The sequence below is a fragment of the Gopherus flavomarginatus genome, chromosome 5 (assembly GCF_025201925.1).
Source record: "Gopherus flavomarginatus isolate rGopFla2 chromosome 5, rGopFla2.mat.asm, whole genome shotgun sequence".
Classification (NCBI taxonomy): domain Eukaryota; kingdom Metazoa; phylum Chordata; order Testudines; family Testudinidae; genus Gopherus; species Gopherus flavomarginatus.
The window spans coordinates 54710433-54725808 of record NC_066621.1 but is presented as its reverse complement, the minus strand read 5'-3'; the positions used below and the strand labels follow the sequence as shown (position 1 = coordinate 54725808).

The window sequence follows — 15376 nt, the reverse complement described above, 5'->3', positions numbered from 1 at the left end:
CTGTAAGTTGCTTTCAGTTAAGTCTGCAGCTTTGGGGCATTTGTTTCAGACCCTGGATCTGCGTTGGAGCAAACTGGCGTGTCTGGCTCAGCAAAACAGCGTACTGGGGTCCTAAGCTGCCAGGGCAGGAAAGCAGGGGCAGAAGTAGCCTTGGCACATCAGTTGGCAGGTCCCAACGGGTTTTCTGTGATCCAGCCTGTCACCAGGGCCGGCTTTAGGAAGTGCGGGGCCCAATTCGAACAGATTTGGCGGAGCCCCGGCAGGGATGACTTAAAAAATAAAACAAAACAAAAACATGTAAAAAAACATGTGGGGCTTGTACTCACTGGGCGGTGATCCGAGTCTTCGGTCGGTCTTCTGCGGCAGGTCATTCACTTGCTCCAGGTCTTCGGCAGCACTGAAGGACCCACCACCGAAGTGCTGCCGAAGACCCAGAGCAACCGAAGGACCCGCTGCCACAAAGTGAAGAAAAATTAAAAAGGCGCCTCTAGCCAGGGAAGGGATTCTCACTGGTTGCGGGGCCCTCTTAGGTGTGGGGCCTGATTCGGGGGAATTGGTGGAATAGGCTTAAAGCCAGCCCTGCCTGTCACAGTATTACCCCTTTTTCTTTGTTAATCACCACATCCATATTTTATGTTTTCAAAAGAACTGGTCTTACTGCATTATTTATCCCAAGAATTTATCCACAAAAGAAGCTATGATTATGTGTTTTTATAGTATCTAGTGCACTTGGGTTCTAACCTGGTTGTTGCTTTTAGACATTACCACAATATAAATATTAAACAATAGTAAGATATCTATGGAATTTAAAATTAAAATCTAATTGCACTCAAGAAATTATTTCCCTATTAGGCAAAATATACATTTTTGTTATTCCTGATTTTCATTGTTTATCCTTTATTTTAAGTGCTGTGTCCTGTATTTATTAGGCTTTTGGCAACTTGAAAGGTTCTTATGTTTTCCAGTTAGAGAAGACCTTTTGTTGAATGTATTTTACATTTCAGTATTGCTGGGTATAAAGCATGAATGCTGACGCCACGCATAATCCTCCTTTTATGCCATTCTTCAGAATTGGCATATACAATCAAACATGAAAAAGAATTTTTGGTTTACATAATAAGGGGTTGCGAGGAAGAGGAAAATTTTAATAGCACTGGCTGATTTACCACATTTCATGAATTTGATTAAAAAGGAAAAAAGATTTAAAAGTGCAAGTTCCTTAGTGACAGTTACATAAGGAGATTAAAGAATATTTCTGACTGGATTCTTTCCTCAGATCATAAGAGGGCTTATTGCGGCAGTATGACCAAGAATATGTTTTCTTACCTGAAGCCCAACACTGTCTGCTTGTCCACCTTTAATTAGTTGAGAGATAAAGAGGCCACAAGTAAATTCCAGTCCTCCTCGCACACTTATTCCAAGCCCTTCAGGATGTAAACGATCCAGTCTCACTTCCTTCAGCTTTCTGTAAACGTATTAGTGTATCGTTAGTGAACAACATTACTTAATGAACATCATAACAAGTCGTGTCAACTGAAGATTCATTTTAAGCATTTTTAGTTACTGCTTAAAATATTTTCAGTTATTATGCTTAGACTTGAAAGAAAATATGTGACTAATATTTTCAACGGACACAGGGCCGGCTCTAGCCATTTTGCCACCCCAAGCACGGTGGCACGCCATAGGGGCGCTCTGCTGCTCGCTGGTCCCGCGGCTCCGGTGGACCTCCTGCAGGCGTGCCTGCGGATGCTCCACTGGAGCCGTGGGACCAGCGGACCCTCCGCAGGTATGCCTGCGGGAGGTCCACAGGAGCCGCCTGCCGCCCTCCCGGCAACCGGCAGAGCGCCCCCCCCGCGGCATGCTGCCCCAAGCACACGCTTGGCACGCTGGGGCCTGGAGCCGGCCCTGAACGGACACATTTCAGTCCAAACAATAAATTTAGTCCCCAAAGAACTATATCTAAGACAACTTCAGTATTTGTGATAGCATGCACAGGATATAGATATTTTATTCATCAAAACATGCCTGAATAAATTGCTTTTCAATCAAGAATTCCTGCTTGTGTTCATGTGACCTACATTGTTCTACACCAATGGGTCTCAAACTTTTTTACTGGCAACCCCTTTCACACAGCAAGACTCTGAGTGTGACCTCCCTAATAAATTAAACATACTTTTAAATATATTTAACACCATTATAAATGCTGGAGGCAAGCAGGGTTTGGGGTGGAGGTTGACAGCTCGCGACCCCCCCATGTAATAACCTTGTGACTCCCTGAGGGGTTCCAACCCCTAGTTTGAGAACCCCTGTTCTACACGTACCTTGATCGTTTAGGCGTCAGATGATCATATTCCACCTGATGTTTTAATGGGATAAGTGGACGGATGGCATCAAACAGTGGCAATCTACTCGGTTCATTAATCACAAGCTTTAGGTCCCCTACCAGTACTGGGAGATTCATGGATCTATAAAAATACATTGAGAAAACAGGACTGGGTGATCAAAATACTAACAAGATTATATTTTCTGTTTGTAACTCATACTAAAACTGGATTTGTGTGTGTGTGTGAGTGTGTGTGTGTGAGAGAGAGAGATTTGTTTAAAAGGTTCTTTATGTAGTTCAAGGCCAATCATAAACAAGGCACATATTTTTCCTATATCATTTAAAAATAAAACTATTTCTAATTCAAGTAAACTCATGTCCACATTGTCTATGTAATTCTTTCATCCAGAAATGTCTTGTCAATACGATAAGGAAGATAGCTTTATTCAGTTTTATTCTCAGAAATACCAACAGTAGACCTATGTAAATCTTTGGTCATGACATTCAAAACCAGGTAAACTTCTTCACCAGGTTTTAGATTTTATTTCAAGCCTGAAACTCTGCCCACATTTGCAAACCTTTTTAGTAAACCTGTGCCATGTTTTCAGCAAACTTCTTCTCTCCATGGATTCAGGAGATAGATGTATAGTTGAAATCCCAAAAAGCCACATGGAACTGAGTGGTAGCAGCTAAGTATGTTTGAATTTCCAGCTCATTTGAACTCAAAACACAGTGAAATTCAGTGGTGGTGAAATTACATAAACCAACTATATAAATACAGTGTGAACCAGCATGAATAGAAAACTGCTTATTTTCTTTGAGTTCTACCTAAGCGTCCTTGTTATTAACTTTATCAATTTTGAGACATAGTCATAGAGCCAGATTATGTTGTCATGTCACACAAGTGTGAATCTGGAACAACTCCATTGGCTTGAATGGAGCACAACAGACAGCAGAACTTGGCCCATATCTGCCTAGTCACTGTAAGATATCTATCATCACAGCATTTAGGTACCCTGCATATTACTTTTCTTGATGTGCATGTAACCCATTAACATTAATAGAAACTAATACAAATCATAATGAGATTATACCCCCAAATATTTAAAAACTTATTTGAAAAGAGTATTCAGAATGAAACAAATCCTAGCTGTTGGACACAATATGTATTTGTCTTAACTTCTTTATTTATTATGAAGTACAGTAGCAAAAAAAGGTAAGATCATTCAATAAACCTCAATAGCAGCATTTGATATTTTACTTAAAACTCAGTACAATTTCTGAACTTGCGGGGAAAAGTTAATGGGGGGATATTTGTTAATTTTGTAACTGTAAGGAAGTTTTAAATAATTAACAGCTACTGTTTCATACTGGTTTCACAAGCAACAGGCAATGCTTTATGAATGGAGAAGCAATTAGGCAGACCTCAGTGAAACTGAATCGGATACGCAGCTGAGGCCATACAAAACGGTAGCTCAGTACAAAGACCACATGGAAATTTGGAAACGTCTACATTTCACTTCACTGAGATGCTATTAATTAAGATATGAATGGAAACGATGTCCATCAGAACCATTCAGCTATGAAGTGTGGAAAAAATATTCTCATCTTCTTTAAGAAACAGTGCCCCAGATGCCGATCTCAGTTGCACTGACATTAATGCACAGTAATTCCATTGATTTACACAGGTGTAATTGGAATGAATAATTGACTTGATATCTTGTAACCGATGTTTTTGTCTTTTTGTTATAGAAAAAAAAATGCTTCAATGTGCAGGGCAAAGATTTCCAGGTTGAATTTATTAATAGTCTTTCTGCTAAAACAGTCCAAAGTATTTTTGCATGTTGGAGAGATTTATAAAAAGAGTGAATCTAAAAATCGAATAAAATAAGCAAACTGACTGGTCAAACAATTTTGCTCTTTCCTATAAAAGATGCTCACGATTTTTTTCCTATTATAAACTATGAAGTTTCCATTTATTTATGTAACTGATAAGTCATCACAAACAAAATAACTTCATGATCAAACTTAAAACCATGCTCATTTCTTATGTACTGAATTGCAGAAGTATATGACTCTTTAAAATAAAACTAGGAATTATTATTTCAGCTAGTTTTCTACAGACTACATTTAAGATTATTGTTTAAATTAGGTTTTAGCTATATAATCTTTAAATAAAAATGCAGTGGATCTATAACTTCTTTTAATAGTCTGAAGTTAGAGCTTACTGGTGGTACATCCGTAGCACATCATAAAGGTAATCCTTCTCTGCTTCATTGTCAATAAGCAAGTCAACCTGAAAACACAAGAACATCATTGTAATTCTATGACTTAATAGCCACAAATGTTGAAAGTATAAGACATTCACAAATCCCTGAGCAAAGGGACAGTGATTTCAATGGGAAAAGTCATCTAATACACAAATAAGATCTTTGAAAGGCAATATTACTTCAGAATTTGAAACTTAAGGCAATGCTGATTTTTTTCTTTTTAATACTAACGGATTGACTACCATGTCCAAAACTTGTCACCACAGATTTTGAAAGCTAACATTCCATTTAGTACAGCATGCTGTAATATCACAAGCTCATCTTACCTTATAACGACTGTATTGTTGAATAAATATTTTCAGAAACCTTTTCGGCCATTCATTAATATAGCACATGCTTTCACAACCAGAAACGTCACAATCAAGATAACTATACTATAAGTTAAGTGGCGTTAAAGTTCTGATTTTCACATCTCTCATATACTGTTAGGTAAACTACCCACTAGCCTAGATTCTTCCTCTTGGCTCTGGTACTCTGATAGAGCTGGCTGCTTGCTATTCATTACTTCCTCACTCTGTAACAGTGCATTCACTTAAACCAGTGTCAGATTACAAGGCTTCCACTTTTAGCTGCACTAAAACAAAATAAAAAAAGTTCAGATCTGTCGCATGTCAATTTCTGCCTTCTGTGAGCCCATGAAAACCCACTGGCCTCCTTTGCAACAGCAGATTACATCACAGAAATTATGCTTTTAGACAAGATTAATGTTTATGAAAACATAATTTATATCTAACATAAAGTTACTGTGACAAAAAGTCCAAGGACAAATGTGAATGTTTAAGCATATTCCTTTTATCCTAGGTTTACAGTATCTTTGAATTACATTTTAAGTTAAATTAATGCTTCACGTTGCATTATAAATCTCTTCCAGCCCTCCAAAACCAGCATGATCCCACATATAATTGATTGTCGGTGACTTTTTCCTCCTGCAACAAAACACTTACTGCACAATTAAAAGTTAGACACTTATGCACAGGCATGATTGTTTGATAGTATAAATGAGCAAATTGCAACAGTGAACTTCAGAATCTAGGAAAGAAAATGTGTGTAAAAATCTAATAACATGATTAACAATGAGCCAAATTCTCCATTGATCAACAACCTCCAAGTGTTTTCACATTGGGTTTCAATACAACACAAAATCTGGTACAATGGATCTAAGCACTGCTTCTAGCTAAGGTGCCACAGACGGGTGCTTAAGAGTCTTGAGAAATATGTCCAAACCACTAATAAATTCTCCCTACAGACCTCGGACCCAAAACAGCAACCCTTCTCCCTGTCTGACTGGAGGACAGACCCTGTAGAAATGGTACACTACTTACACAATATGCTGTGCATCAAGGGTAGGCTTGGAAAGATTGTCAGTAAATGTCAATTTCATCGTACACACACACTGAGGAAAATATATTTCCATTGACAATAACAGAAATTTACAGATAGGCAAAGAAAGAAAAATGTTGGTTACCAGAGTTTGATTTAAGGATATTTATGTAGTATATTTTGACATGCGACGTTGACAATTTGTGTTTTAACAGTGACAAAGCTTTAACTTTTTGAACCTCAACATCAACTGTCATTAAATAATTATAGTCTGACCCACACATTTTCCCACCTCCATAATTTTCCAAAACAGTGAAAATTTTAAATTGGCAAGAATTGAAAAAAAAATCTTTACAAATAAACATGGATATTATCCATCAAAATTACAAATAAAGAAAACCAAAACTGAATTCTGCCATGTCTAGTCATGGGGCTGTAGCTGCCATATGTTTAGTTTTAGGTGGGGGTAGCATGATCCCCACTCCTCCTAGTTTTCAGAAGTGGGAGGGAAGAACACAGCATCTAAATCTTGCTGTTTCCTCTAACACAACATCCAGCCTTTTCTCTCTGTCCATTCCACCAAAATTCTCATCAAAACCTTCATCATTTCATGACTTGATGATCCCTAACTCCTTCTCTCTGGTCTTGACAAAGGCATGCTTGACAAAAAGGTACTCCAGTCCATTCAAAATGCTGCTTTTAGGATAATTTTCTTGGCCTGTTGCTCTGACTGTATCCCGCACCCCCTCCCAATTTACAACCCTCCACTGGCTTTCACTTTTGCACTGCAAACATACACCACTTTTTCTTCACCTTTAAGATTTTCATGGCTGGGGCCTGCCCTTCCTTAATGATCCATTCTGGCCTTTAATCTATGAAACCCTACCTATAAACTCTAAACCCTCCCAACAATAAGAGCCTCTAGTGCCTGCTCATCAAATTTTCCCCTCCAGCACCTTTGTGCTCTGTCACATACTACCTCTTATGCATGGAAGAAACTCTCCATAAAAATCTGCAAAGCCACCCCTGGTATCATCTTTAAAATTTCTCTCTCTTGTGATATCTACAAAACACTTGAAAACTAGGCAGCTTGTGTGCTGCAACTGCAGGGTTTTCCATTCAACATTACCGTTTTTCAGCAGCTTTGTCTCCCCTATTCATTGGACTGTTGTATCCATCTGTTGTCTCTTGTCATTTGCTTATGTTGTAAGCTCTTTGTAACAGCCACTCTTTTGTTACACGTGCATTTTGCCTACCACAATGGGTTCCTGCTAGGGACTCTTCCCAGAATGGATTTAGCCTAATAACACAAAATATCAGCATTTTATACCAATCTAATCCTTGAGAAATAAAAACATGGAAGACACTTGACAGGAGGAATAGGGATATACCATAGATTTTAAGGCCAGAAGGATCCACTATGATCATCTACTCTGACTTTCTGCATAACACAGGCAATATATTTTCACCCAGAGATTCCTGCATCAAACCCATAACTTCTGGTTGAGCTACACCATTTTTTTCTTTTCCTTTTTTTTTAGAAAAATCCAAGACGTCAAGCGATGAAGAATTCACCACAGCCATTAGTAAGGTGTTCCAATGGTTAATTACTCTCACTCTTAAAAATCTGTTCCTTATTTCTCATCTGAACTTGTCAAGCTTCAGCTTCTGTTCACTGGCTCTTGTTATGTCTTTGTTTGTTAACTTAAAGAGCCCTCTACTGACAGAACCCCCCTCCCCATGTAGGTATTATAAACTATGATGAAGTCTCCACCCTAACAGTCTCCTTAATAAGCTAAAGAGATTGACCTTTAGCCTCCCGCTATACATGCACTTTTTCCAGAATTCAAATAATTCCTTTAGTTCTTCTCTGAATCCTTTCCAATTTGCCAATATTCTCTTTAAAAAGTGTGTACATCACAACTGGGCATGGCATTCCACTAACAGTGTCCCTGATTCTATCTCCAGTGGTAATAACACTTCCCATTTTTCTACTTCTACTAGATATTCCCCTGATTATATGACCAAGGATAGCACCTGCTCTCTTATAGCCACCACATTGCATTACAAGCTCATATTCAGCTGGTTATCCACCATGACCTTTATTCATTTTCTGAGTCACTGCTTTGAAAAATACAATCCCCTAACATGCTACAGTCCCCTAATATGTGACCTAAATTTTAGGTTCCTAGCTACTTGACCTGGCATTAGCTGTATTAAAAACATATTTTGTTCAAGTGAATCCTGCTTACCATGTGATCTAGACCAGTGGTTCTCAAACTAGGGCCCGTGCCACTTCCTAAGCCCCCACTGGCCTGGAGTGGCGAACTGTGGCCAGTGGAAGCCGTGATCAGCCAAACCTGCAGAAGCGGCAGGTAAACAAACAGGCCCAATCTGTCAGGGGCTTTCCCTGGAACAAGCAGCAGCCCTAGTTTGAGAACCACTGATCTAGACCTCTCTGCGGAACTGAGCTGCCTCCTCCATCAAGTTTTGTGATCTGCAAACTTTACCAGCAATGATTTTATGTTTTCTTCCATATTATTGATAAATATATTGAATAGCATTGGGCCAAGAACAGATTCTGACTAGAAACGACCCCACTGGATAATGATTCCTCATTAACTTTAATTTCTTATGATTTGTTATATGAAACACTGTAATTTATATGGGTTAACAGACCTTATGGGCCACATTCTAATCACATCTAACCCAGTTTTACACTGTTGAAATTGCTGATTTATGGTAATGATTAACATCAGTGTGAGATAAATTAGATCTTTTGGTTTATTGTGTACCAGATGGCAAGATATTGTATATTTTGACTGATTCCAACAGATTATACTTCAACTGCATTAATATGGGTAATAAAGAGATGCCGGAATGCTAAAGGTGATGCAGAATCAAAAGAAAACAGCAACTATGTTTCTGATTTGCCTAGTACTACAAAAATTAAAGAAAACTGTAGTTCTGCTGTTGGTTCTTTAAATGTGAGACTATTGTGGACGGTTCATTGCTTTTTGGCTTAGGTACAGCATATCTGCTCTAAATCTGTTAAGAACATTAAGTAGATTATTTGCTTTTATTTGCTGCTGTAAAAAAACATTTTATTGCAAACAAAAAGAGACATAAGAAGCAGCAAAAGACAACATCAGCCTAAAAAAAACTTTTAGGAAAAGATCCCCCTCACACACTTAAGGCTACACTGTCTGGTCATACAGATTTTGCTACATACAGTTTTTAATCTTTTTACTACCCTAATTCCCACATATCATATTTTCACTGACGATCATGGATTTTGCATGGTCACAAAGAACCTCCTTCTACTTCAATGGAGAAAGAAACACACTACATGTTCATCTTCCTCAGCACAGTGTTCAACTCAGACTTCCCCCACAATCATACAACACACACTGCATACTTGTGCACATATGTCTACCCTGCATATTTGCTAATGTTGCTGAGATTGTAATTAATGCTTTCTATTAAGTATATTGTAAGGGAGATTAGTATGTTTCCTTATCTGTCGGAGGTAAAAGATGTGAACACTATAAGTGGAAAATGTATTGTGTGGGCGTTAGGTCATGGTGAAGAGATGTCCCATAAATTGACATTTCCTTGCTTTTAAGAACATAAGAACGGCCATACTGGGTCAGACCAAAGCTCCATCTACCCCAGTATTCTGTCCTCCGAGAGCGGTCAATGCTAGGTACCCCAGAGGGAATGAATAGAACAGGTAATCATCAAGTGATCCATCCTCTGTCGCCCATTCCCAGCTTGTGGCAAACAGAGGCCAGGGACATCATGCCAACCCATCCTGGATAATAGCCATTGATGGACCTATCCTTCATGAATTTATCTAGTTCTTTTTTGAACCCTGTTATGGACTTGGCCTTCACAACATCCTCTGACAAAGAGTTCCACAGGTTGACTGTCTATTGTGTGAAGAAATACTTCTTTTTTTTTGTTTTAAACCTGCTGCTTATTAATTTCATCTAGGGATTCCTAGTTTTTGTGTTGTGAGGAGTAAATAACACTTCCTTATTTACTTTCTCCACACCAGTCATGATATTATAGATTTCTATCATATCCCCCCTTAGTTGTCTCTTTTCCAAGATGAAAAGTCCCAATTTTATCAATCTCTCCTCATATGGAAGCTGTTCAATATCCCTAATCATTTTTGTTGCCCTTTTCTGAACCTTTTACAATTCCAATACATCTTTTTGAGATGGGGCGACCACATCTGCACGCAGTATTCAAGATGCGTGTGTACCATGGATTTAGAGAAGCAATATGATATATACTGTCTTATCTATCCCTTTCTTAATGATTCCCAATATTCTGTTTGCTTTTTTTAACTGCCACTGCACTTGAGTGGATGTTTTCAATGAACTATCCACAATGACTCGAAGATCTCTTTCTTGAGTGGTAACAGCTAATTTAGACCCCATTATTTTACATGTAGAGTTGGAATTATGTTTTCCAATGTGCATTACTTTGCATTTATCAAAACTGAATTTCATCTGCCATTCTGTTGCCCCAGTTACCCAGTTTTGAGAGATCCTTTTGCAGCTCTTTGCAGTTTGCCTGGGACTTAACTACACTGAGTTGTTTTGTATCATCATCTGCAAATTTTGCCACCTCACTTTATAACCCCTTTTCCAGATGATTTATGAATATTTGAATAGAACTGGTCCCAGTACAGACCCATGGAGGACACCACTATTTACCTGTCTTCACTCTGAAAACTCACTATTTATTCCTACCCTTTGTTTCCTATCTTTTAGCCAGTTGCCAATCCACGAGAGGAGGTTTTTCATTGGGTGGAGTTCCACCCACTGCCCTTTTTTTTTTTGGCTTGGGCGGTTGCACTCTCGGAGCGTGGGGCAGCAAAAAACCTAGAGCTGGCCCTGGTAGGATGTCACACTTGCTCAACCTATAGTATTTATTGGTATAAGAATTAGCTCAGTGAAAACCAGTGCAGACAACAAACCCAACCAAACAACATGTCAGGGTGCATAAGAAAAATACTGAAAATGTTATAATGTCATTGTATAAATCAATTTATTTATATGCTTACCCTATCTCAAAAGGATATCACAGATATAGAAGGCATTCAGAGACAGATGACAAAATCTGAGGCATGGAAAAACTTCCATATGAAAAGAGATTGGACAGACTGGAATTGGTTAACTTTCTTAGGAGTCCAAGTCAGAGATTTAGGACAGAGTTATAGAGAATAATGAATAGTACAGAGACGATCAGCTGAGTACTTCAATTTACACCCTTAAAATACTGTACAAAAAACAAGAAGGAATTCCATGCAATTAAAAGGAAGCAAATTTAAAACTGATAAAAGAAAATGATGTTGACATATTGCATAATTAATCAGTGGAACTTGCTACCACAAAATATCACTACGGCCAAAACCCTGTAAGATAAAAGAGTATCAGACGTTTATATGGATAAAGAGAACATCCACAGTTACATTAGAAGCTAAAAAAACAAATGGAATGTAAACCCTTGTATTTCAGGGAGTAGGCCAACCTCTGGCAGGCATCAGGAAAAAACTTCCCCTAGGAGCAAGTTGTTCCATAATTGTCCATTATTGGAGTTTCTTTCCTCAGAAGCATCTAGTACTGGCCACTGTCAGAAACAGGATTTTTGACCATTGGAATAATTCATTCTAGCAATTCCTGTTACTATCAGTGCAGGCATTACAGGTTTAAAAATCAAATGCATTATTAGTAGAGTGATACAGAGACAAAAAGATACTTTATGAAAGTATGAACATGCCATGGCATATGAAAATTTGTCTTTTTCCTAAATGAACTTCAATAAATGCACCATTAAACCTAGAAGGGATGCAAACAAACCAAATAATGAACAGTGACATTTTCTACCCTTTCTAAATTCTGACAAACTGGAAAACAAATAAATTCTAATAAGTCTTGGTACAATGAACATCTGTGGCCTGGTTGTTTAACATAAGTTAATTAGAACTGTCCTTTGCATAAGGATATATATAAACTATTACTTGAACGGTCAAATGTCACAGGATCACGTCTCAGAGTTTATATTATCTTGCTGCAGTTACAGAATGCTTTGAAAACTAAATGCAGACACTTTCATTAAGAAATAAAACATTATTGACAGAGTCACAAAATAGGGTCTGTTAATACGGAGATACCATACACTCATTTCAGAGAATACTTACTACAGTTGTGTAATTTTGAATCCTAGGATACAACTAAGTAAATCATTTCCCTGTGGATTGTTTTCATGCTAATTAAATCCATGACATTTCTTTGCTTTTAATTTACAATATTAATAAAATTTATCACTCACAAAATAATTTAATTATATGTGCATAGTAATCTGATATTCAGCCAAGATTTATTTATTCTGTAGAAAAAAGATTATGAAAAATATCAGAGGTATGTGATCTCAAAAACTGTAATGCAACTGAAATACAATATAATTAAACTTTCAAATCATACTGCAGGGTTCATTTGTTTTCCCTGGTCTTTGAGAAGAGTTAGAAAAGATTGAAGCACTAGGCAATGTTAGGATATAATTTATACTTAGAGCTTCTGCTTGGTAGAAAGGAAGAACTGATTAACATTACAAAATCAAATACAAATGTCATTTAATTGATAGGAGACACAGAACCTGTGTAAGGGCATATTTTACTGTTCTAACTCAAAAGAATAAATATTTGAAGTTATGGATTCAAAACAAACTAAAATTAATATTACTGCATCACTAAAACCATGCAGTTTAACAGTTTAAGCAAGAGGCCTTATCCTGAAACTCTTTATTTAGGTGGGTGGCCATTACTCTGACATTCATCCTAGTTACTTTCACAGAAATATGTTGAGTGTAAAGATTAGGTGCATGAAGATCTGTTAGCAGAACTTGACCCAGGATGATTTATAAATTATTGCCAACATGAAAAGGAATTAGTCCAATGTCCAAGACCAAAGTTATTGCCTCACAGGCCTATCAGATCTGTTGCCCAACCCAATCCAGAGTTAGAGACAATGATGGTTAGCAAGGCAGACATTTTATTAGACATTTGTAATCATTTGGATATTTTAATATCAAAACATATTCAGAGCCTTAATTTATGTTTCCCTGTAGGTGCTTCTTCTGGGTCCGGTTACATCAATCTAGCTAATTTATTTATGAAAGCTTTTATTACAATTTTATATTTAATACATAAAATACATGTATCTTCTCTTAAAAAGTCACAGAGGGGAATTGCAAAAATCAGATGCCTGACAGAGAAGATCTTTAAAGGTCCGACTGCATTGGAAAACTTGAAAGATATTTTAAGTAGTTGCTTAAGGCTGAGCTCTGATGCAAGACTCAATTTCTCAAAAACAGACATTTGGGCCTCACTGAATGAACATTTGTGTGGGTGGATTACAACCTTACATGTCATGCAAATTGGGTTGCTAGATACATAAAGAATATTTGCTCGATTGCGCATGGCCGACTGGACACATAAAAGTAAAGACCAAACAGAATTCATTTTCATCATTAGCCATGAATGCTGGTTATTGCAAATGGTGATTATTTGGCATTGAGCTTTGGGGCCTGGGTTTACTTTCCCCATTGTGAACTGGCTAGTATTGATTTGATTTGACTTGACTCTGATGGAAGAAACAAAATAGCTTTTGTTTAATAAACGCAGCCCTGCCAACTGCCAAGTCTAATTTCTTCCAAGGGACATTTTTTCTGAAGGGTTTTTAAATCAACTTAAAAAGTCTCCTCTTCTTTTGAGGGAGTATGTTGTGTGTTTTTTTTAGTGACATTTATCAAATTAACGGGCAGCGTTCCTGTTTCTTTTACACTGCCCCGGTCTGGGAGCCCTGTAATTCAGGTCAAATTCAAGAGCTAGAAGATGGATCCAGTCAACTTGTCCGGTGCGTTTCAATCAAGCCATCAACTTTCTGTGCCTTGAACTAGAAGCCCTGCCCGGGAGTGAAGTCCCAGTCCTCCCGGGAGAGGTTTTCTCCCCATGGCTCAGGGAGAAAAGCTTTGCTCTGCTACAGGCGCTTCACGTTCACAGCCTTCCCCAGGATCCGGGTTAATTGATACCAAGAGTCCATAGTCCCAGCAAAATGTCCCCTCGCCTCTCCCAGCGAGCGGCAGCCACCGAGCCGGGCAGCGTGGTGAGAAAGTTACCGATTGCAAAGGGTAGAGCGGGGCTGCAGCGCGCTGCTCTCTTACCTTGTGCCTGAACTCCCTGGCTACCTTCCGCTCCATGACAATGGGGGGCCCAGAGCCAGCGGCTTTCCTCGGGCTTGTTTCCTGCTCACCGGCAGCTGCTCCTGCGGCTCCTCCTGGTCCCCGGCAGACAGGCGAGGGGTGCAGAGCGCAGGCCGTGCGCTAGAGGGAGCGGCGCTGCTCTGCTGGAAGGGCTGGGTGCGGCGACAGGGCACCTGCAGCTCAGCAGGGTGCTCACCACTTTCAGTCCCCTCTCCACCGCCAGTTCCTCCTGACTCTCCTCCACTTCTGTTCCGTCTCCCTCCTCTCCTGCAGGTAACCACTGACACTCAAGGAGCAGAGAGAGCCTTGACAAACACATAGCTGCTGAAGCTCAGCGCCCGTCCTCCCGTTAACCCATTTTTGTAACTCTTTTCCATTTCCCAGGCTAGGGGAGTCACCGACTCTACTTGCTCCCTTGCGGCTGCTTGTTGCAAAATTTAACAAAACACGAACCGGGCTCCCAAAACCGTGATATTGACTTACAAATCACGAGTTTTCTTTTAAAAAAAATACAATTTGAAAGGGTTTTTTTTGGGGGGGGGGAGTTAGTGGGAAAGGGGTGTGGGGATTTGAACCTTTAGGACAGGGGTTGGCAACCTTTCGGAAGTGGTGTGACATGTCTTCATTTATTCACTCTAATTTGAGGTTTCTTATGCCGGTTTTAACGTTTTTTTAGAAGGTCTCTCTCTCTCTCTCTCTCTATTATATAACTAAACTAGTGTTGTATTGTAAAATAAACAAGGTTTTCAAAACATTTAAGAAGCTTTATTTAAAATTAAATTAAAATATTGATCTTATGCCACCAGCCCACTCAGCCCGCTGCTGGTCTGGGGTTCTGTTCACCTAGGTCAGCAGTGGGCTAAGTGGGGCCTGCAGCCAGGACCCAAGCTGGCAAGGATCCGGCAGCCAGAATCCCACACCGGCAGCAGACGGTGCGGGGCCAGCAGCCGGGACCTCAGACCAGCAGTGGGCTGAGTGGCTCAACCCACTGCCACTCAGGGGTTCCATCCGCCGGCTCCTGCCAGCCGGGATCCCGGCTGCCGGACTCGCTCAGCCCACTGCCAGTCTGGGGTCCCGGCCCTGCCCACATACAGTGGGTACCTACCTTATCCCTGGTTCTGGACCATTC

The 15376-nt window shown here is 39.3% G+C and overlaps 1 protein-coding gene across 1 annotated transcript in view; it reads right to left on the bottom strand.

The window, feature by feature from the left end:
• Positions 1-14308, bottom strand: part of USH1C (USH1 protein network component harmonin) — a 102130-nt gene extending 87822 nt beyond the window's left edge. The window contains exons 1-4 of the mRNA XM_050955814.1: positions 14209-14308; positions 4552-4619; positions 2322-2465; positions 1327-1465 (exon numbers count right to left, since the gene is read on the bottom strand). Of these exons, the coding sequence (XP_050811771.1) occupies positions 1327-1465; positions 2322-2465; positions 4552-4619; positions 14209-14244 (387 nt within the window). The 5' untranslated portion in view covers positions 14245-14308. The remainder of the gene's footprint in view (positions 1-1326; positions 1466-2321; positions 2466-4551; positions 4620-14208) is intronic.
• Positions 14309-15376: the final 1068 nt, after the last annotated feature.